Source organism: Alligator mississippiensis, chromosome 4 (genome assembly GCF_030867095.1).
Source record: "Alligator mississippiensis isolate rAllMis1 chromosome 4, rAllMis1, whole genome shotgun sequence".
In the NCBI taxonomy this organism is placed as follows: domain Eukaryota; kingdom Metazoa; phylum Chordata; order Crocodylia; family Alligatoridae; genus Alligator; species Alligator mississippiensis.
Genome location: NC_081827.1, coordinates 167,639,072 through 167,662,114, shown reverse-complemented (window position 1 = coordinate 167,662,114; position 23,043 = coordinate 167,639,072). Strand labels below are relative to the sequence as shown.

Sequence of the window (23,043 nt, the reverse complement as noted above, 5' to 3'; positions counted from 1 at the left end):
TAGATAGATAAAATGTTTCCATCTGTCTCCTACTTCCCTCTCCATCCCTTATGTTTACAGCTCACATGAGTCCACAGAGTAACAGCAAAAGCTGCCTTTCTCTCTCTCACTCTCTCTCTCTCTCTCCCCCCAGCTCCCCCAGCCTGGAATGCTAATTACAGATAGCTGGGGAAGAGGTTTATTTTATTTTTCTGTCATTATCGCCCGGTAATGTTCGAGATAATGGGAACAGCGATCGGCATTAGAGGCCAATATTTCATGCACGATCAGATCTCGGGGACGGCGCCCAGACAGTTATATTAATAACAGAACTGAACGGCATTCTAATAAAACACTTTTTTTCCAGCACGAGGTTTTGGGGTGGGGCTCAGAGGGCGGGGGGAGCGAGGGGAGGGGTGAAGGGTGATGCCAAGTGGAATGTATTAAATTATACCAGCAGGCAATCATGGTAATAAGGTGGGCAGGGGAAAGGGAGAACATGATAGGACCCCCCAGCCCTCAAACGTCCCCTCTAGACTCCTGCGCCAGTACAAAACCCTGCTGCACCTTCAGGGCCCTGCAGCTCAGCACAGTCTTTTAATTTCACATTAAAAGCCCTTGTGCCCCCCTCCTTCTCCACTGCACCTCTTCCCTCTGCCAATTGCAGGCGGGACCTCTGAGGGGCGCAGGCGGAGGGGGGGGCTCTGACCTTTGCCCTCTCCCTCCCTCCCCCACCCCGGGGAGGCCACAGCTTGACCTCTCCGCTCGCCCCACCATGTGAGAGGAGGAACAGCTGCATCGCCTCGGGGGCTGGAAATGGCCCCCAGAAAGCGGCGCGGGGTCATGGGGGGTCGGGCGCGGGGCTGTGTGAAACTCCCCCCTGGCCTTTTGTGCGCTGAGCAGCAGGGGGAAATTAGTTCCACAGGCAACTCCTGTGTCTGAGGATAAAGGGGCCATTATGGATAGGAGAAAAATACACTGTCCCAGATTCCTGCCCCTCTCCATCCCCATGGAGACAGGGAGGCTCATCCCACTCCACACAGCAGGCAGGTGGGGGAGTCCGACCATAAACCCCTACTCTTCTCCCCGCACCCCCCAATTCCCTCAGGGAAACAGTAACAGAGCAGCAATCCCAGGCTGGGATGCTTCTGCCTCCTTTAACGAGCCCAGGGGCTCGTTCCTTCTGTTCCATGAAGTGCTGATCCCCCTGCCAGGCCTGTTGAAGCCCGTGGAGTCTCAGCACCATGCAAGTTTTAACATAAAGTATCAGGTCCACCCAGTGTCCTGTCCCCAGTTGATAGCTGCTTTGGAGGAAGGTACCAGAGTGGATCCTGAGGCATTAGCCTGCCCAGAGGGGGTGGATCTTCTTGGAAATAGCTCATATGTTCCCATTAGCTTGACCCCCATCCACATGCATGAGCCCATATGCCTGGCCTGGGGATAAGGGTAGGCTTTGGGTGAGTTGTCCTTAAGAGCTGCTGGCTGGAGCTCTCTGCCATGTCTGTGTTTAGACCCCAGATCCCCTGACTTTTCTACAGGGGGTTGATTCCTTCATTGGTCCAGCACCTGGATTTACACAGAAGACCGCAAGCCACCCTAGTGTTACAGCCAGAGTGTGGCACAGAGAGCCAGGAAAACAGTGTCTACTTTCTGCCCTGCCTGTCTTGGCCCAGCTCTGCCTTGTTTTCTATGGCTGAAGCTCCCGCATCTTAGTAGTGACTGAGGACCCAGCCTGAGGCCTGATTCTCAGTTGGAAGGGGTGCTCAAGACTTGGCAAAAAATAGACCTTACTCCTTCTGAGGCATCTTGAGAGCCTTCAAAATCCCAAATGGTTTTGATCTGGCAGGGATAACCAGAAAGGTGTTGTGAGGAGCTAGCAAAGCCAAAGGGGTATTTTCAAGGGGCTTTCTGATCCTGGCTACAAGGTGCTCTCCCAGTGTGGCGACTCACTGAAAGGGCACCTGTGTTTGGGATCAACCCTCAATGTCTGCTGGGTGGGGATGTGCCCAAGGGAATCCAGCTCAGTCTTCACTAGTTAGACCTGGCAAAGTGAAGGAAGCAGTGTCTGGCCCACCTGCTGTTTGTGCATGAGATAGGTTTGGGTGGTCTCCTGCCACATCAGGAAGGGAGGACCAGCCATCCCATGGCTCCATCCTGTGCGGTTCAGTGGGTGGGCCCCATGTGAAGGGGTGAGAGCATAGCTTAGGGAGCACACGTAATGCTGCCCTGAACATGATACAATCTGGACAGTCGGATTCTTCCCAGTTCTTGACTGGGCACCCCCCACCCCCAGTGCTTGGTGCTAGACAAACACTGAGCATTCAAGTCTGTGCCTACCTTGTGTGTGTTGTTTCACAGCAGCGAATTGTGCAATGCCACCGACAACAGTTAAAGCAGTGCTATGCACCACCCTAGAGGGAGCTGCTGGACCCCACCCCGGCAACAGGTAGCTTGATGCCACTTTCTAAAGGCCAACAGGGTTCTTCCAGTTGAGAGGCATTGTTCAAATGGCAGGTATACCACAGCCTATTGTAACCCACTGCCCTGTGGAGTCCCACCTGTCTGCTGCCTTCTGCTGGGTGGAAACAGAAGATCCAACCATGTGTCATAAGCTCTCTGCCACCAAAAGCAGTGGTGATTCTCCCCTACCTCAGGTAATAGCAGGATCCTGTGCTTTTAGAGCCAGAGGAACTGCATTCAGTCCCTATCTCTACAGGGGAGAGCTGAGTGGGTAGCACAGCAGCGGCCACAAAAAGCAGCTTCCTCCATCCCCTCCCACAGCCTAAGGCAAAAGACAGCAGAGCTGTGGGTGGAACGTCCTGCCTGCCAGAACAGGGATGGAGTGAAACCACTCAAACCAAGGCTACGGGGCTATTTCTGTGGGATCAGCTTTGGGCAGGACAATGAGAAGGTGCAGCTGGAAGAGGAAGCTTACTCTATCCCTGGTGAAAGAGCCAAGGCAGGGGGGCTGGGGGGCCTTCTCTGCTCCTGATACTGGAGGAAGCAGGGGAGATGGGGGCCAGCTTGGCCCCTGGCACTGGACAAGGACAGGGTCAGCTCCTGTCATGAGGAAGAATGCAGCCTAGAGCCTGTTCCCATCACCTGAGGGAAAGTCTAGGCACCTGCTATGGCCTCTCTTGCTTGGTGCGGGGCTTGCACACTGTCCAAAGGGTATTTATGAGTGTTTTAAGGAGGAGTGACAAGGGCTTTTAATATCTGAGACAGCTCTGTATGTTTTAATAGATCGGGGCGATGGGGGTGGGGCGGGGCGCGGCTGATGCTGGGCTGTCAGCCCTGCTTTCTATTACAGTCCCCCCGATCGACAAAGTGACACAATAAAAGATGGGTCCTAATCCTTCCTCTTCCTCTTCACTTTGATGTACCGTCCATCAGCGCCGCTTGTCATCTCTCATTGCCTGGTAACCGCAGCTTGGCCACAGAGCACTGCCCACCCGCCCTGCTTTCCAGGGCACCCTGCTGAGATGCCTAGGACCTCTGTGTGGTGGGAGGAGATGGGGATTTCCCTCTCATGCTCTTGTCATGGACTGCCAGGGGTCCAACCCCTGCTAGGGGACAGCATGGCTGCATTCCCTCAGTGCCTCATCACAGGGGATCTCCAGCAGCTGCCATTGCGGCAGAGCTGTCTTGAAATGGTGCCCCTGGTGGTGCAGAAGGACGGAGGGCCGTTCCACATCCTCTCTCCCACCTGTGTATCACTAATGTCCCTGTCCAACATGGTGTGTGAGCCCTGGGCAAAGCATCTCCTTATCTATCCTGGGGCATAAGGAATCCTTGCTTCTGCTGGGACTCAGCATACCTGTAGCCTGGAGGGGCCAGGGAGATTCAACAAGTCTGCCTGGCAGACTCCAAAGGTAGCCAAAGCAGAAGGACAAGGCTGCAGGTTGCCTCCTTCTAACTGATCCTCAAACAGGGCATCCTCCATTTGAAGCCACAGGGAGAGAGGCCTCTGCCATGCTGAGCTAAGGCAGAGATGACCTACCTGGCTCCGTGCTGCAGAGAACTTGCCAACGAAGGGAACGGTGCATGCTGCATGGGGCCGGGAGTCAGGACTCCTGATCTCTAGGCCCAGTTCTGCCGTGTGAGCTGGGCAATGCTTAGTGCCTCAGTTGCCCTGTCAGTGAAAAGGTGGGGTCTTCCCAGCATCTACAGTGGGTGGGGAGTGAGAATGAATTAATGTCTGCCATGCGTTGGTGAGTGCAGCTTGCCTAGGAGATTTAAACACTGGAATGGAGATGTAGGTTCAATTACTGGCATAGCCAGAGGGTCCTTGGCAGACTCATTCAGGCCCCCAGCCCCCCAGTCTGTGCTGGGGATGCTGCTATCACACAGAGCTTGTCTAGCCAGAGGGTGAGTTCCCTAGGTCAGAGAATCTACATACAGCACATGGCACGACAGGGCCCTGATCCCAGCTCTGACTGCTGCCAGCATAATGCCTTTATTACTATGATGCCCCAGGGCCAGGACAGCAACAGGGCAAGACTGAATTTGGCCCAGCAGTGGGTAGGAGAGGGGAGGGAGAGAAAGAGTATTTTCCCTCCTACCCTTCCCTGCCTCCAGCCCAGTGACCCTCTGCATCACCAGGCTCTGGGGCTACTTCCTGCTTCAGCATGGTGGGAGGGGGGAGCAAATGTCCATGTCTCCATCACACTCCCATTCTCCTTGCACTGGTATGCATGGTGGGGAGGGGAGAAGGGATTGGTGCATGTCATCCTCCAGCCAGGAAAGAGTTAAGGGCGCCGTTTAATTCATCCGTTAATCACAGTTAAGAGGAGTAATGAGAGTCTCCCCAAAGCCTGGGTGTTTCTCTGCAGATTAAGCAGCAATTTGCATAGCCCCTTTATTCATGTTCACCTTCTCCTGCAGTGGCGCCTCGTCCTTTCACACACAGCCAAGCGCAGCCTGCGGGCACATCTGACAAATGGCTGTGCCGCGCGTGGGGTTCTTGGGGGAGGGCCGGGGGGGTGGAGGCAGCGCGCCGAGGGGATAGGGCAGTTGGGCGACATTAATGGATCACCAAGGTGGGAAATAGCCCAGAACTTTTTATTAGACACGGTGGTGAAGTTTAAATATGCCAACAATATTTATTTCCATGGGGAATGGGAAGAGACAGGGCTGAAGGGGGCAGAGAGGCTGCGCTGGGCACAGGGACCCTGGCTGGGAGTGAAGGGACAGCAGCCGAAAGATGTCTGCCATGCTGAGCTAGAACACTAGGGTGTCTGGGCCATCCCTGCCATGTTGAGCTGGCATGTCTCTGCTGGGCTGAGCTAGGGGAGAGGGGATGGGGTATCTCTGCTATGGTGGGGGAGGACACCAGGGAGGCAGGGGCACCTCATTCATTATAAGCTGGGGGATAAGGGTTAGGGCATCTCTGCCATGGCATTTGGGCACACGGACATCCCTGCTGTGCTGAGCTAGGGAAGAGGGGATGGAATATCTCTGACAAGCTAATCTAGGATGTTGGGGGAGTTTTACTCTTGTGCTGGGCTAGAGCACCTGGGGAGGGATAGACAGTTATCTGCTACACTGAGCTAAGTAGGGTACTGGGGACTCTCTGGCATGCTGGAATAGGGAGCCTCTGTTGTGCTGAGGTAGGGATTTGGGGAAGATGAGAATGCCTCTGCCTTGCTGGGCCAGGGCACTGGGGTTGGGGATACTTCCCTGCAGCTGCAGATGGGCACATCTCTGCCATGCTGAACCAAAGAAGGTTTCTGCCAAGCTAAGCTGGGGCACTGTGATGCATAGGAGTTTCTCTGCCATGCAAGTCAAGGCACAAAGCATTTTTTTGTTGTTCTGCTAGGGGAAGAGACCTCACCTGGGGAAGGGCCATGTGGAACCCCACCAGTCAGCCCTAGCCGAGACAGGCAGGGACCCTGCGACCCACACCCACTCTTCACTAGGGGACTGTCTGCCATACAAAGAGGATCTCTAGGGCTGCAGGGTATGGGGCCTCTTGGGAGACTGTTTGGCAGAGCGTGCCTGCTGCATGGCAGCCCCAGCGGAGATGTATGTGAAGGCCAAGGCAGAAAGCAGGGGATGGTGCCCACAGGATCTCACCTGATTCAGGGGACAGACCCATGAGATTGGTAGGAAAGGGGCTGGGCTTGTTCCACCCCAAGAAGCCTGTTTAGCTGGGGCTGCTGCCAGCTATACAAGGGGCCCAGGCCCTGTTGAGTCCATTTTGAGGGGAGGGAGGAAGGGGGCTGCAGCCTCAGGAGGGCTTGGAGATTCACACACGGGAACAGGTGACGTGTGAAAGAACCACTGTGGGCCCAGGCCAGCTCTAGCACTGGAACGACTGGTGCAGTGACAGCAGCAGAGCAGAGACTGGTCTGATTCCAAACCTGGGAGCAAGGTGGAGAAAGGACCTGACTGGGGAGGGGAGAGAATTAGGATAAGGTGCATGTGTGTGGCAGGGTAACTGCCAGGGGTAGGCTGCAGGAAATAGGTTTGTAGAGAGGACTTGTTGCTATTTATACAAGTGTTCAGGGGAACAGACAGCCCTATCTGTGGTGCAACTTCATCAACCCCAGGCTACAAGGTCCAAATCCAGACCAAGGCAGTAATGCCCCAGTCTTTGCTTCTAGAGTCCAGGTCCAAGTAAGACAGTTGTCTGCATCACCACAACTGCTTGCCTGCTGGCAGAGGCTGACTTCACCTCAGAAAGGTTTCCTCCACGGCAATGGCTCAGGCAGTTTGAGGAAGGCTGGCTCCTGCTGTGAATATATGGATGTCTCCAGGGCATTCCAACCACCACTGCCCTTCCCCACCCCTCCAGTTTTAGATTTATACTGCAATGTGAGCTCCAAAAATTAAGTCACCCTTTTCAGTGCCTGCAGGGAAAAGAGGACATGCACTGGCAGCTGGGGACACGTACATAGAACAGGCTAGTCTCAAGATCTGTGATGGCTCCCAGAAGCCAATGCTTGTACCACACCAAGAACAACACGGCCCTGCAATGAACATACAGCACTATACAAAATAAATGTGTGAAGAACAGAGGAGTCTTCCTGGAGCCCTGAGGGGCTCACATCAGCCAGTGGAGTTAAGCTTCACTGGCATGAGCAGAGCACAGGTGCAGCAGCAGGCACATCAGCTCCTGAAATCAATGAGCTACACCTGTGCCACTGGACCTCTTGGAGCTAGTAAGGGGCCCTCAGAACAAGGGCCCCTCAGAACAAGGGCCGACAGAGGAAGGCCCCAGGGACAGTGCCTGCCCTCACACAACAGCATTACAGGTCAACATGTGAAGTCGAGGCAGCTCAGTGCCTGACCCCACCAGCCAGGTGACAACCTGCACCCTGCCCAGCTGTAGGAAGGAGGCTGGCCATGTGACTGGGCCCAGGAAGAACCAGGGCTCTGCAATGTGAAGCCTGGGTCACTGTGACTGTAGCATGACAGCTCACCAAGGGCCTCCTCCCCTGACTTCAGTGGGAAGCCTACCCCTTGGCTGCCACAGGCTTGGGAGCAGGCCCCTGGCATCACAGCATTAGCTAGGTGAAATTCACAGGGATTCCAGGCCCCTGCACTGTGGGGAGAAGGGCAAAGATCTCTTTTCTGCTCAGGGCAGCCTATCTCCAACTGCAATCCCAGCACCAGGGGGAACAGCCCCTCACTGTTCTTCACAGGCCAGGCTAAGACCCAAGGCTCAGGGACTTCTCAGCTACCTGAGACTGCAGCAATAGGATTTGTGCATTGCTCTGACCCTGGGGGAGTCCCAGGGCCATAGCTGACAGCTCCCTCAGTCTCATAGCCTCAGACCCCTCCTCTGTTTCCAGCCACACCTCTGCCTCACCTCTTCCCTGCCTCACCACTGGAATCTGAGCCTGGACACAAGCAAGCCAACATTTTCCTTCATTGCTCCCCCGACCCTCTTCTTTTTTACCCCACCCCTTGCCTGGCCTACCCTGGAAAGCAATCACAGGAGGGACAGCCGCTGTCCAGAACTCTCTGCTGGTCAGTTGTATCCCTTCTTGACCCCTTGGCTGTTCAGACCAGGAGTCCTTAGGGATAGGGGCGGCTCTTCCTCTCTGCTTATACAGTGCCAAACACATGGTGGGTCTTTCCCCAATCACCAAGAGGGCAGGGCAGGCCCTCCACACCTCTGGGAGAACCCTGCATTAGCTGAAGGGGAGGTTGGCGGGGGAGGTGGTTCTTTTGAAGCCTTGGGTAGCATCCACTACCCAAGTGAGAGGTGGGATCAATGACAAGCTGGAACCAATGGGCTGTTGAGAGATAACAGAAGGCGGGACAGTAGACATGACAGGAACCAATGACTTATGGCAAGGGGTGCGGTGACATCATGGGGGAGAAAGCAGACTGGGGCTGGGAGAGCAGGTGCTGGCTAGATGTGGCCCCATGGGGACGCCCTCAGCCAGCTGAAGTGCAGCCAGCGGCTGCAGGGCAGGGCCTTCCCGGCTTAGCGCACAGTAGAAAGGGGAGAAGGATGAGACTGGAATCCCTCTCCTGAGAACAGTGCAATGAGTGCGGGAGGCACCAATGCTCCTTTCCCTCTCCCCGTCCCCCCAAAGGGGGCGAGGCTGAGCGGCTGGAGGGGTGACGCCGCTTGACATTAATTGATCGGAGCGGTTCCCAGTGCCTTATCTCTCTCCCCCTTCTCTTGTGGATAGCGTGTGTCCGCGGGGTCGGTGATTAATAGGGGCCATCACTCACTGTCCGGGACGGCTGAAAGGCAGCAGGGAGGGGGCAGCCCTCCCCACAACTGAGATAACAAGCAGCAGGAATAATGAGCGGTGTCACTCCACTTTTCATTTTGATGGAAAGTCATTACGGGAGTCAACGCCAGCGACAAAGAGCCATGAATCAACTGCTCTGCTATGAAATTAAAATCGAATCACCTTCCTTCCCCCCCCCCCCCCAAAAGCCTCCCTCAGAGCATGGCGAGGGAGGGGGCACCGCAAGGCCCGCAGCCAGGCACACACATGGCTCTGTGTCACCAGTGGGTGCTCTGCCAACAGGGAGATGGCAGGGTGGTGATGGGGGGAGGAGAATTTAGGAGCACTGGCCAGGCTACAAAGAGTACCACTCTGTTGGCTGATTTCATCCCCACCCCAGGCTAAAGGCCAGGTGGGTGCAGGAGGCCAGTGCTGGGAGCTGACTTGGTCAGTGGCAGGCAGGTAAGGGGTTGAAGAAGGGTGGAGAAGAGAGGGATCTGTTACACCACAGTCCCCTGGTGTCAGGCCTGTTTCACGTTCTGACCGCTGCCTGAAGCCCTGTGCGCTAAGCCAATTGCTACTGTGCAGGATGTGTTCCTAAGGGTCGGGGGAGCAATGTGCAGGACTCAGACAAGGAGGTGGACCTCCTTGCTCAGGTAGGGGCAGGGGACAGAATCCAGTGATGCATATGGAGGGTAAGTCTATCCCAGCAGAGTGAGGGACCCCAAAGCCTGGTCAGACAAAGTAGCATTCACCTCAAAATCAGGAGCCGGGACAGGGGCTGTAGCAGGCTCCCCTGCTTTATTAAAGCAACCCCTTCCCACCTGCACGGAGCCACAGGAAGGCCACAAGCTGTAAAGCCCAGTGCCTAGAAACACCTGCTCACTAAAACGTGAGCAACAAACTGGCAAGTCCCAGGTGGTGGAGCACTGGGAAAGTCTTATCTGTTCCAACTCCATGGGGTGACCCCTGTTCCAGCCCCAGGGTAGTAGCGCTGGGTGGCCGAGGGGGCATCACAGGGACGTGCCCATCAGATTCACAGGTCGCCCGCTGTACCGTTTGGAAATGTCTGCTTCGATCTGAAAGAAAAGAGTTACAGGGTTAAAGCCTGAAGGAGTTACTAAGAGAGAAGCAACATCCAGGTCATAGTCAGAGTGGGCATCAGGATCCCACACACGGCACAGGTGTTTAGGGAGAGTGGTGCTTAGGTTTCAGGGGCTTGACTTAGGCCCTGTGCTCTGTGAGACAGAGAGAACAGGTCCTATGCATCTGATAGCTGATGCCGAGGCTGCCTACCACATGGGATGCAATGTCCCAGTATGTGAGAGCTTATGCAGTACTTCTAAATTGCAACCTGCTGCCAAGAAATAAGTCCTACCCACTGGTTCCCAATCTCCACACCCAAAAGAGCTATGTAGTGGGTGGAGATGTAGTGCCCAGGGATGCTCTCTGGAGCTTTGCTGTGGGACAGCTGTTGGGTGCAGCTAGACTCACTGTCAGCAACAAGTGCAACACACAGTGAGGTGCAGGTCTTGTGTCTCAGAACTGGTCTCAAGTCCCACCCCCCCCCCCCCCCCCCCCGGGTCCTGTGAAGGGAGGCTACTGGGTGGGTGAGAGCTGGCTCAGAGTCCCACGTCACAGGAAGAGCACGTGCCCTGCACAGAAGGCCCTTCCCACTTCTTACTAGTTTCTGCAGCTCCTTGGTTTTCTGTACAAGCAGGTCGAGCCTGGGCTCCAAGGCACCCTGCTCTGCCAGCGCCTCCTCCCTCTTCTGCACCATGAGTTCCTTCTTCAGCACTAGCAAGTCTGCCTGCTTCAGCTTCTGCCGCAGGAGGTCGCTCACACGGTCCACGTACCTGCCCAGCCAGACCCACATGCCATGAATAGAGATCACTCTGTTAACTCCACCCAAGAGCACCAGTCTTATTCCCATCCCCTACCATCTCAGTCCAGACACCCCTGCTCACACTAGTGTGCTGCCTCTGGGAAGGCAGCCCAACCTGACCAGTGGGGGAGGGGGTAGTGCAGTTCACTACTCATTATGAGGTTCACAGTTCAAATCTGGATGTCCCCTTCAGGGATAGCCAGGGAGGCTCCATTATGGGAAGGTTTCAAGGGCAGGTTAGACAAATACTTGGCAGGGACAGTCCTGCCTTTGGCAGACAGTAGGACTAGACCATCTCCTGAGGGCCCTTCCAGCCCTGTTTGCTACACTTCAATATTTTCCATCACCCAGGGGCCAGTGTGCCCCACCCCTCAGCATGGGGATCTCTTTGCTACCCCCCAAAGGAATGCCCAGAAATCTCCCAGCAGGGGGCCTGGCCCACAGACCTTGGGGAGGCGAGGATCATGAATAGGTGCTGCATCCGTAGGTTGGTCAGCCGCCCAATCAGGTCCTGGATGACTGACAGACTGTCTGCCACCTTCTCCCTAGTCTGGCCCTGCAGGATAGGTGGAGCCAACTGGAACTGGCTCACAGATAGAACATCTGCCTCTTCACTCATCTCCACAATGCGTTGGGATAGAAAGGTCTCCAGCTGGGGAGGGAAGGAGAGACAGTGAGTGGGGAGCAAGCCGTAACAAGGGAACTCTACATCCTCTTGAGGCCACCAAATTCTGCAGGCAAAGGAGGGATTTAAAGGGCCAAGAATGCTCCTCCCCTCCCTTAAGTTTCTGCAGTCCTTGCTAGAAGGTTGTGTTTTCAGAACTAAAAAGTCAGTGCACACAGGCTCTGCAGCACCCCAGCGCAAGCCTGTTCCCTACTCATAGGGTGCAGCCTAGGAACAGACTTTATGTTATCGGGCTAGAAGCCTGGTAAAGGAAACCTCATGAACATCATGGACCTAAAGAAGAGAAGACTGAGGCAGAGTTTGATAACAGTCTTCAAATACCTGAAGAACAGTTACTGAGAGGATGGAGATGGTTTTTTTCTGAGGCCAGAGGGCACTGGTTTTCAACCGGGGTGCTGTGGAACCCTGGGGTGCCTTGAGACCATTTCAAAAGGGCTGTGGAGTGCCACACAATGTTAGCACTTTTTGGTGTGCAAACATGATTTACATGGTAAACCCAGAGATTTCAAATAAGAATCCATAATGGCAAACACATTCTTCCCAGCTGTGAGCTTTCTGAATTATCTGCAATAAAAGAATTGTTCTATTATTTTTCTGTAGTCAAAAAAAAAGTGAAAACAAAGAGCTGGCATTTTCCAAAGGCTGCTCTGAGTATATCCAAGAGTGCCTTGAGTCTAAAAGGTTTGAGAATCATTGCCATAGGGGACAGGGCTAGGAGCAATGGCCTCAAGCTTTAGCAGAGGAACTTTAAGTTGGACTTCAGGAGGAACTGTTTGACTACGAGGGTGGTCAAACACTGGAACAGGCTACTGTTGGAGAAGCTGGATGGAGAAGTTGTGGAATCTCCATCCCTGGAAATTTTCAGAAGCAGGCTAGACAGATAGTTGTCTGGGATGGTTTAGTCAGGGCTGATCCTGCCTTGAGCAGGGGGCTGGACAAGATGACAGTGTGAAATGACTGCTGGGCAGTTGTGGGGCAAGTCATCCCCACCTTGTGTTCAGGTGGAATGGAAGCTGGATAAGGAGAGGCCTGGGGCCCAAGCCCATCCCTGGGAGATGTGCACACTGGCAGCCCACCTGCATCTGTAAGAGACCATTCAGCTGCACTGGTATGGAACAGCTGAGACTCCTGAAAAAGCATCACAGCCCAGGCTACCTAGGTGTCAGCTCTGGGTGGGGGAGCATCTGGGCCAATGGGTTTAGATTGGTAGGAGAATGATTTATCTCCAGCTCTCTTATTAAAACCTTTCAGAGCTCCAGACACTCAACCAAGTGCCCTTAGCAGTGCAGTCACCTCCTCTTACTCTTGAGCATTTTTGGAAAGAGTGGAAGAAAAGGTGGAAGACATGGGGGCTAATGGTCAGAACAGGGGGACAGGTCTGGAAGCCAGGACTCCTGATTTCCCTCATGGACGTCCTGATCTTTAGGGTCCTCTCAGGCAAGGACTAGGGGAAGGCAAAAGATTAGCCCAGGGCAGGTACCTCCATGAGCTCATCGATAAACTGGCTCCGGGTCTCAGGGTTCTCCAGGACGGTCAGAGCATCAGGGCCTCGGGCAACTCCCTCTGACACTGAATGGGAAAAGCACATGGGGAAAGAGGGGGTGAGTGACAGAGCAATGGAGACTCTGCTGGACTGTATGAGGGCTGGCAGGGCACTCCATGGAATTGCATGCCCAGGATTTAGAGCTGCTTACCCAGAGCTTTGCAGTCAGTAAGCAAAGTGCCTGATAAGCCCAGTGTTAAGCCTATCTGCCCCACGGGGAAGCCCCATGGGAAGTCCTCTCCATGTGAACACTCTCCCACCATGCCAGGCTGGCACAAAGCCCCCTAAGCATTCCAAGCCCAGGTTGATCGCTGTCTTAGCTACAAAGTTACAGCCCAGGGCACCCTCTAGTGGTCACACTCTCTCCATTCCCTGCTGTTTGGATCCACTTGTTCCAGAGATAAATTCAGCCCAAGTGCCTGAGGGGCCATCTTTCCATCCCTGTTGGGATCCCTTCCCTCCTAAATTTTGCACCAGCCAGAATCCTAATGGTCCAGTTCATTTGAGACCCTTGGTTCATACAGGCCAGCCCTTTTGGGAAAAACTCTCCTGCCAACCATGCTCCTCTGCCATTTCAGCTGCCAGGGGGAGCGTCCACAGGGCCATGAGCAGCTCAGATTAGAGCTTGGGAGGAAGAAAGTCAGGCCTGCCATATCCTGTTGCTGTAAAGACCTTACCCTGGGTCCCAGTCTCCAGCACTGTGATCTGCACCGTCTCGCTGTCCCCACTGCCCCAGTCGATCCCATCGCCGACAGCTCCCTGCAGCAAGATAAAACCAGCCTCCTGTGAGAATAGGTGTGGAGCACCAGGAAGCGGATGGCCTGCCCCAAAAGATCCTGGGAAGCAGCACTCAGTGCTGGCTTGGCCTTGACAGAGGAGTTGCCAAGATGCCAACCAGAATGCCCACCTCCCACGGGGTGCGCTTCCTCAGTGGATCCACTGGCCCATCCAACACAGGGTTACCTTTAACTTATAGAGGGGAAACTGAGGCCCAGAACAGGCAGTGACTTGCCCGAAGTGCCCCAGAAAGGCAGTAGCAGAGCTTGGAACACGACAAGTCTACTCAGTCCCAATCCAGATCTTTAACCATGAGGTTTCCTGGCCTCCCCCAAGTGGCCCAGACATGACGAAGCAGGGCTACAGCCCATGCTGCTAGTTAACAGCCTAGCAGGGTGCCTGGGCAAGGGGAAGGCACACCTGGCCTCCACTCACCTGGGGGGCAGGCTCCAATGAGATGCCCCAGTCAATCTCTTCAACCTGGGCTCCATCTTCAGTGGAGATGCCATAATCAGCTGCATCCAGAACTGGCACCGACTCCACTGCAAAGTCTCCCCAGTCAATCTGCAAGAAGACCAAGACACCCCCTGAAGCCATGAGCTGTCCCTGATACCAGGTACCTGGACAGCACTGCCTCCACCCCCTTTGATTTATTCATAAGACAGCTCCAGAATGAGCTGCTCTCTCTGTCCCATGACGCTAGCATGGGGGCACTTTCCTCTATCGGTTCTGGGCTTCAACTACTTCCTGTTGTCTCTGGAAGTGATTTGGGAATTCCAGAGAAGGATGTTCACTGACATCTTGGGGAACACAGAAAGGAAGAGGAATTCACATGCACACACACCTGAAGGATCTCACAATGCTTATTCAAATCAAGGGATTCCTTCTTCCACCACAGACATGCAGCCACCTTAGGCCACAGACAGCACTCCACAGCATGGAGGGGAAATCCACATCCTGGTCCAGGATTCAGGCCGAAGCCTCTCTGTGGCCCGTACTGGGCAGAGAGGACTTGCTATTCTCCCATCTCTGATACCCTCTCTACCTGGGCAAGATCCAGGGCTGAGTCAGCATTGCTGGAAATTGAACCCAGGAGTCTCAGTGTTTCCAAGCTGATGATCCTTGGACCATCCCTTCCAGTCAGTGGGAACAATTAGAGTTTGGAACCTCAGCAGTCAGTGGGTGGAGTCTGAGGGGCTTCACTGTCTCTGCCTGTGGGTATGACATGCCCCCTTGCACTCTGCTCCTCTAACTAAAAGGGCTCATGTGGCACTGAGGCATGGGTACCCTCTGCTCAGCTACCTCCCTTAGCCCTGAGCGAATGATATTTGAGTCCACTCTGGGAACGTACCGCCTCCTCATCCTGCTGCTCCGACACCTCCTCCATGTGTGGGCGCTCCACAGTGGTGGGCTTGACCCCCTTCCTCCACTCGTAGATGGTTGTGTCCCCACGCTCCTGCACGTGTCTCAGCATGGGCACCACCTGCTCTGTGGAGCTGGAATGCACAAGACAGCATCAACACCAGGGTACAGAGGTTCGCACAACCTGCATCCCAACCTGTATCTCCCCACACACACACATACAGTTTGTTCTGGCTTATGCATCACTGGCAACACAGGTGACACATAAGTGCTGCCAGTGTGGGGGCACAACTCCACACTGCCACCGCAGTGGGGGAACACAACTCTGTGTTGCCACTGCAGCCCCCACTACTGCTGGGCTGCAGTCCTTCACCCTGTCATTAGTGCAGAAACTACATCACCACCCCAACTCCCACCACTGTTGGGCCCTGGTGCCAGCCAGGCTGCAGCCCCACGCCCTGCTATCAGCACAGAAATCTGGAGGGGGGAGGGGGGCATGTGCCCCTCTATGCCCTGCCAATGAATGGCAAGTTCTTCAACTCTGCCCATACTGGGGAACTCCCCTGACACCAGAAAGACCCCAGATTGACCTGCAGACGCAGACAGCACTAATGAAACAGCCTTGCCCCAATCAGTGGTAAGTGGAGGTGGCTGCTGCAGAGGAAAGAAACACAGTTTCCTGGGACAAGCTTTGAAGTGGCCTTTCTTACTGCAACTTTACTTCAATTTAGACCGGCTAACTGCTCTCTCCCCCCTACTGGGGAAAACTCAGAGAGTATCTCTTAGGCTGAGGGTTTAGCAAACCAAGAAGCTTGTCTCTGCTGCAAAGGAAATGGTCCCAGCCTGGAATGGGGATACATAAAGATGCTCCCAAGCAGTGAGGAAACCTGCAAGGCTGCCAGAACAAAGCACTCCAGGGGCTTGTTCCCAGGTAACCAAGCAACTAATGAAGGGTGAAACCAGAGCTTGGGGGCAGCAGGGACTAAAGTTTCAGAATTTATTGGCAGGGCTACAGCACTTACTACCCCTTCAAGTGCCTTGCCATGGGACTTCCTGTCACAAGCTCCAGGGGACTTGGCTCCTTTAACGCCCCTCCTGCCTCAGATGGAAGTGCAGGAAAAAGGGAAAAGGGATCAGTCTTCAGTTTCCCTCCATGCACATGGCTGGTTACCTCTCACACACAAACTGCACACAGGCCTGGTACAGCTCGATGGCTTCTGAGAGCACCTTGGCCCCAGCCCCAATCTCTGCCAGTTGTGATGGCAGGTCCTTCACCAAGGCCAGGAGCTCCCGGCGCACATTATTCCCCTGCAGAGCAAGAATGAGTATTAGAAAAGATAGTAGGTGACCCACAGCAGCGTCTCACTAGCCAAGCACAGCCCTCAATGGAAAGCAGCCAACACAGCCAGGTGGATGGAACAGACTCTTGTTCCCTTAGATCAGTGTCACAGCAGAGATCATGGGCTAGGAGAAGGACTCCTGTGAAAACACAGTGTGGTATAAGGGCAGAAGACTGCTGGACCCAGAGGGAATGCTGAAGTGGGACAGCCAGGGACAACCCCAGGTATATTAGAACTTGCAGGACCACGCAAGGACCACCACCTCAAAGCATCACACAATGGCACTGAGGCTGATGAAATGGATTAAACAGATCTGGAGGGATTAATCAGTGGCAACCTGTGCAGACCCACAGCCACAAATATGGCACCAGCTGGGGGCAAGCAGCCAATCCAGGGCTGGGAGACCCAACTTTCCAACATAGGTGTCTCTTACTGAGGTGCCCACATCACTGCCCCTCTCAGACTGCAAGAGGGGCAAAGGCAAGCCTGGGCCATGTTAAACAGAGAGGCTAGAGAGAGCAGCCACTGGCAGATGAGACCTTTTCATCAGCAGATCAGGGATGTAGTTCAGGGCACTAGTTATATTCCCCTAGGACTGAGTGTGCAATGCTGGGTGGTGTTCAGTGCCAGGGGGTGCTGCTTTCTAGGGAGGGCCTGGGGGAAGGGGAAGGGTCTCTCTTAGGAGAAGTGGAAGAGACTGGGGCTCTTTGGGAAAGGAGAGACCCAATGGAGTGCTCAGCCCCTGAGGCTGTTATGACTCCTGTCCAGAAGGATGCTAGGAGACACATCAGAGGGATGGGCAGCTCACTCAGCTCCCAGAAGGGTGTGGGGCAGATCTAGCCACAGCCTGGCCATGCCCCAGGCACAGGAAGGTGCTGAGGGACTCACAGTAATGCCGTACTGTTTGCAGGAGGTGTAGAAGCGTTCCCTCATCTCAGCAGCCCCCAGCTGGCACTCTTCCTCCTTGCGGCTATACTCCTGTTGCAGCTGCTGGCACTTGCTGATCTGCTTCTTCAGGGACGGGATCTCATAGCTGACGTTGCGCACAAGGAGGCTAGCGAGCTCTGCTGCACAGGGGCAGAAGTCACAAGAGGAGAAATCTGAGGCACTGACCAGGCCCATCCTCAAGGTCACATCAGTCAACAGGCCCACGATCAAAGAGGCCGACCTGCAGCCCTGCAAGCCAAGCCCAGGTCTACTCACTATGATCTCTGTGTCCTCTCTACTGGGTCTGACCCTATTCCCCCATGTCTGTTAAGTCAAATTCATGCCAGTGCTGGATCACTGAACAGGGAGCCTGAAGCTTCCATACCAGTAGCAGGCAGAGTGCTTACATCACTGTTGCCAGGCTCTTCCTCATGCTGCCTTGCCCACATCCCTTAGCCCATACACAATAATAGTGAAGACAGCTGTTGTATTTACCCTTGGCAGCACCGGATGAGGGGTACATGTACATACAGGACACTAAGGGAGCTGAAGAGGAGACACATGGTCTGCTAATAATTTGGGAACAGGCACATGCCATGTAAGGTGCTACCAGCTGGGAACTCAGCCAGCCTCATACCAGCAACTGCAGCTTGACCCAAGAGCTCTCCAGTCCAACAGCAGGAAGGCCCTTGGGGAAGGCAGGTTCCTGCACATTTCCAAGATGCCCGAGTGTCCCCATGCTACAGGGCCTTACCTAGGTAGGCATTTTCCTTCTCATACAGGGACACGACCTCCTGCCAGTCCTGGAAGGGAGAACAAGGGGTTGAGAACATACAAGATGCAGCCAGAAGAGCAAGAAACCTTATGCTGTGCAGTTTGAGAACCAAGGAATGAGCATAGGCTTAGCACACTGGTGCACCTGGGGACTGGAAGCTCAGGGATGCAGAAAGGTGCCCAGAGCTACAAGGTTAAGAGCACTGCCAGTTCTCTGCCATGCCCACATCTCTGCAGTGCGGTCCACAGTCACTCTGATGAAGCAGTGGTCTGTGTAACATGGACCCCGGGAGTGGAGAATAGCTAATTTGCACAGGTGCTGCTGGAAAGCAACAGCTTCTATTTGCTCTTGGTTCAAGCTGCGTTTGAACCAGCAGCCTAGAGGTGAAAGGCTTCCTGGCCCCCACCCCCATCTGCTTTGAAAGGGAAATAGGGCATTAAATTCCAGGACTAGTCTGAGCATCCAGGGCTCTCTGGTCTCTGCCTCTGGTGTTGCCTTTGTTGTCTCTTACCTTCATGCGCTGGGAAGAGTAGCGGCCAAAGATATTTTTAGTGGAGGCTTCTGTCCCTTTAAGAATGTCCACAATCCTCAGGCAGTGGAAGTAGTGAATATCTGCAATTGGAGAGAGTGCCAATGTCACTACCAGGGCTGTGGGTGGTGCATTATCAGCTGCTCAGGACCAAGGCAGGGGCCACCCTGGGCCTCTTGTGCCACTGGACATGTGTTGGTGGGTTTCTTTGACCCCTTTAATAAGGAAGGCTTTTAACAATTAATGATCTTAGGGTTAGACAACTCTAGTGCAGGGGTGTCAAACTCAACTGAACTCCTGCCCAGCCATATCTGGACTGCATGGAGCCGCGTGGGCCATATTTAGACCTGACCACAGCAAAGGGATAAGCAGTGGCAGCATGTTGGAAGGGAGGTTAATACAGTGATTGTTCACCCACCAGCTGCTGACACAGGTTCCCGTGGGGCTCTGTACCTGACAGTTTAGTGGTAGGTCCACCCCAGCTTGACCCCATTCCTCCAGGAGCCACACAGGCCAAGTGAAATGGCCTTGCAGGCCATATTTTTGATAGACCTGCTCTAGTGATTTAAATCTACTGCAAAAGCTTAATGGATGGAAAACATTGTTAGGTCTGGCAGGGAACACACAAGCACCCTGGCTTTTTGGATGGCAAATTCACCAGCAACGCTCATGCTACAGCAATCATGGTAGCCAACTGCCTAGTGGAGCCATGACTAAGTGATGCCCAGAGGCTGAAGTGAGCTCCAGGCACCTAATATAGGCAAAGAAGCCCTATATTTATACAGTCAGGCACCCACGGCACTCTCCCCCTTTCCTTCCAAGAGTCCCACTCACAGGATCCCGAGAGAAGCTGCTTTATCTCCTCGCTCTCGGGCATGTCTTGGATGGCCGTGTTGATCTTCTCGCGGATGTGCAGCATGTGCGTCTGCCATTTTAGATTGCAGTGTCTCCTGTCTACCAGCCAGTCTGCAGCAGGAGGAAGTCAGAGGAAGGCCACCACTGAGACCTGGGGTGGGGCTAGATGTTTTTCCAGTCTTGGATTGGGAGACTGCCAGTGGGACAGGGATTCCTTCATCTAACCTCACACTAGACAGCTACATACCAGAAGGGCAGCAAACAGATGCTATTCCAACCAGCTAAGATCTGTCTGGTGCTCTCACTGCAATTGAATGACTATCAGATGGCTGATTCTGAGTACCTCCCTTGTTGGCGATCTCACAAGAAGGAGATGGGGACTGGGCAGGCCAAGGAGCAGGAATTGGCTCCCCCTAGCAAGGAGAAATCATGTTTGTGGAGGAGAGACTCCCTCTGCTGCTGCCCATCCTGGGCCCTTCCTTGGAGTGTCAAACTAGCACTATACACAAACCCCAACAACACTGATCTACACCAAGCCAGCACCACTGAGGGCAACTCAGCCCCATTTCTGTCTGGATTAACCATGACAGAGGAAATGAGGACACACTGTCCCAGTATGCAAAGAGCATAAACTTCAAGGTGGAAGGACCCTCATGCATGTGTTAATGGCACGGGCTCTGGGTCTGAGTGTAGAGAGAGATGGCTAGCCATGCTGATCTGAAGTCAGGCAGAAGGCAGCTAGCTCATGGTAGCATCTCAGAAACTAGGAAACACTCAGAGTGCAAGTGAATGTGCCAGAATTCCTCCCTCCCACCCTCCCCAGTGTGAAAGAGAGATCAGTACCTAGGAGCTTGCTAGTCTGGATGTCAATTGGCAGATTCTGATAGTCCTGTGGAAGAGACACGCATCATAAGAAACATGTTGAGTCTGTTGCAGGTATAAGGCCCTGATAAATAAAACCAGAGTCAACCCATCACCCTCTCCAGCCTGCCCCACACAGACATTCTACCAACTCCCAGCAGTTCCTGTTCCAAGCTCAAGTGTCTGATTTCGGCACTTTCCCTGCTACCTCAGCTCCTACTGAATGAGGCAGTCCCCACAAGGGGGTTCCAGTTCCTAATGGAGGGCAAAGGTCTACTCTGTTGCGTGCTGATCTGATGACAAGGCTCCGAGACAAATTGAGGATGATTGGGGACAAAAAAAAAATCACATAAGGAAACTGAAGCCCAAAGCAGAGGATTGGCTTGCAAAGAAAGACAGCAAATAAGTGGCAACAGCTAGGAACAGAACCTCACTCTCTCTTCTCTAGACTTTAATGATTAGATCCAGCTTTCTCTATCCTGAATATGGGGTGGGGACTGGCTGGCAGCAGAGGCAGCAACAGAGAATGGGAAAGTTGATATAGAATCAAATTAATTCCTGCATTTCCTTTTGTCAAATGCAGATTGATTTAAGCACTGTGTACCCAGTGGTCTGTAGGTTATCATGGAAGAAGGGTGAGCATAATATGTCTATATTTTGACTGCACTAATTAACCAAGTTTGGATTAATATTTGTCTGGATGTAAAAAGTCAGCAGCAGGAAAACCAAAGAGATTTCCACCTGTCCTACAAAGATGGTGACCAAGAATGAGGTGCACAGGAAACTGACCTGAACAAGGAAACCCACTGCTACAGAAGCTCAGAAAGTTCTAAACAAAAAAAAGCTCTGGAGACTACAAGTGAAACCCACAGCCTACGTTCAGCTATCACAAATGCAGCACCAGCCTTAACCCATTAACAGAATTCAGCATTTAAGTTTCACTTCTTCAAAAGGGCAACACAGAAAGAGAACAGGCACTTATTATTTACTGTGTCTCATGCTACGAGAACTAAGGGTCATAAAATAAAACTAGTAGGTAAAGAGTTTAAAACTACCAAAAAAAGTTATTCTTCATTCAGCATGTAATTCCAGTGTGGAACTCATTGTTACCAGATGCCGTGGTGACTGATAATTTAGCCAGATTCAAAAAGGGATTGAACAAATTATTGGAGGACAGGTGCATCAGTAGCTATTGAGCACAAGAGTTAGGGGCACAGCCTCTGAATCACAGCATGTTAGACCCTAAATGCTGGAGACTGCAAGTGAGAGCGCAACAGTGGGAAAAACTCTGGTCATACTCTGCTTTCTCCCCCTTGCAGCGGCCACTCTCTGCCACTGTACGACGCAGGCAGGGGCAGATCCATTCAGGGGGTGCACAGGTGCACTTGTACCTTCGAGTCTGGCAGTGGCTGCAGCATTTCAAGTGCAGCAGTGCTGAGGGAGTCAGTTGATGTCATGGCTCATTCTAACCTACTGGATCACTTCTAAACTCTTCATTCCGGACGTGTTAATAACTTTCTCTCTTTTCTAAGAGTCTTGATGTTTCAGCAATCAAGCTAATCGTTCATCTGCAATTCCTCTGTCTGTTAGCTGCTCCTGGTAACAGCGCTCCCATTTCACAGCCCCACAGACTGTTTTCAAGTCATCCCAAATGAAGCTATTTTTATTCTCACCTCAATCTTAAACTAAGTAAGACAGCCTAAGGCCCGTAGCACAGCAGTAAGACTTTAGGGCTTAGGCAGTGTGGGTGCTAAGGCACATGGCTGGCAGCTCAAAAGTCACAAGTCTGAGGCCGTGACAGAAGTGCTCAAGGTGCAGCCCTGTCAGATTCCAACAAATTCTGCTAAATACCCTGCCACGAGGACACAGGAAAGCTTCAAGTTTATTCTGAACCCGGGAAAAAATGTGTTATGTGACAGGACCTCTGCACTATCTGCACCCCTTTTCAAAGTTTCAGCTCTGCCCATGGGGGAATGCAGGCCAATGCCCACTAAGTAATATTATAAGCCGCCTTTAACGTAGGAGGTTACTAACGGCACAGCAACCGGGTACTGGGGACAGCTCAGAAAGAAAAATCGGGCGGGAGCGAGGGGCGAAGGTGGATAACGACCGCTCCCGTGGGCCCCAATGGCGCTGGACACTGAGCAAGGCGGAGCAGGGCCTGACACAGCGCGGCAGGACTCCTGCGACCGCCTCGGGAGGCGCTTGGGAAACCAGAGCAGCTCCCTCCCGCTTGCCCCGCGCGGGAAGGGGGACCAGGGGAGGAGCGGCCTCCCGACCCCGGGCAGGCGGGAAAGGCGCCGGGCCCACCTGCATACCCTCCGCAAAGCACCCGCACTTCCGCCTCCCACGCAGTGCTTCCGTTCTACCCCGGAAACACAACCTCACCTCACCTCACCCCGCCCTTCCTCTGCCGCGCCGGCCAATCGTCGCACAGATCAGCGGAAGAGCGCCGCCAATCAGAACGCATTGACGAACAAGGGTTGCGGGGAAAGGACGAGGGGGGGAAAGGGACACGTCAGTCCCTCACCCAATCGCACGCACTAGAAGGGCAACGTGAGACGGCTCCGATTGGCTGGGCCGGAGGGAGGGCTCCGACCAATGCGAATGCGGCGTGGGGGGGGGGGGGGGAGAGGAGCGCGGTGCCAGCTTGTGGCCGACAGGTGGCGATAGAGAGCGGAGTGTCCGGCGCCTAGTAATTCTTTACGCATGCGCAGTTTGGGCCAGCAGCATGGTTTTCCTGGAATAGGGCCTGGAGGAATCTGGGTTGGGAGCTGCAGTGATGGTGTGCTGCCTCTACCCTGCCTGCTAGGCACTGGCCCTTCTTGCCTG

At 53.8% G+C, this 23,043-nt stretch overlaps 1 protein-coding gene across 2 annotated transcripts; it reads right to left on the bottom strand.

Moving 5' to 3' along the window:
• Positions 1 to 9,454: 9,454 nt before the first annotated feature.
• CDK5RAP3 (CDK5 regulatory subunit associated protein 3) lies at positions 9,455 to 22,579 on the bottom strand. Of its 2 annotated transcripts, none has more exons than XM_006277929.3 (14): positions 22,522 to 22,579; positions 20,194 to 20,239; positions 19,330 to 19,461; positions 18,478 to 18,578; positions 17,946 to 17,994; positions 17,153 to 17,331; positions 16,096 to 16,232; positions 14,914 to 15,058; positions 13,998 to 14,126; positions 13,463 to 13,544; positions 12,723 to 12,811; positions 11,004 to 11,209; positions 10,357 to 10,528; positions 9,455 to 9,751 (listed from the first exon to the last, which is right to left on the bottom strand). In XM_006277929.3, exons 1-14 carry the CDS (start codon positions 22,525 to 22,527, stop codon positions 9,686 to 9,688), a joined length of 1,539 nt encoding a protein of 512 aa, XP_006277991.1. In that variant the 5' UTR covers positions 22,528 to 22,579; the 3' UTR covers positions 9,455 to 9,685. The 2 variants fall into 2 exon arrangements, with proteins under 2 accessions (XP_006277991.1, XP_019338133.1); XM_019482588.2 differs by lacking the exon at positions 22,522 to 22,579 and adding an exon at positions 21,603 to 22,470.
• Between the last annotated feature and the right edge of the window lie 464 nt (positions 22,580 to 23,043).

Excerpts from the sequence above, each read along its gene's own strand:
- CDK5RAP3 (XM_019482588.2), bottom strand. The coding sequence starts at position 21,668 with ATGACATCAACTGACTCCCTCAGCACTGCTGCACTTGAAATGCTGCAG. Across the intron at positions 20,240-21,602 it reads AGCCACTGCCAGACTCGAAG|GACTATCAGAATCTGCCAAT; the intron begins GTACAAGTGCAC and ends TCTCTTCCACAG. Across the intron at positions 14,127-14,913 it reads AGCAGCAGGATGAGGAGGCG|ATTGACTGGGGAGACTTTGC; the intron begins GTACGTTCCCAG and ends GTCTTCTTGCAG.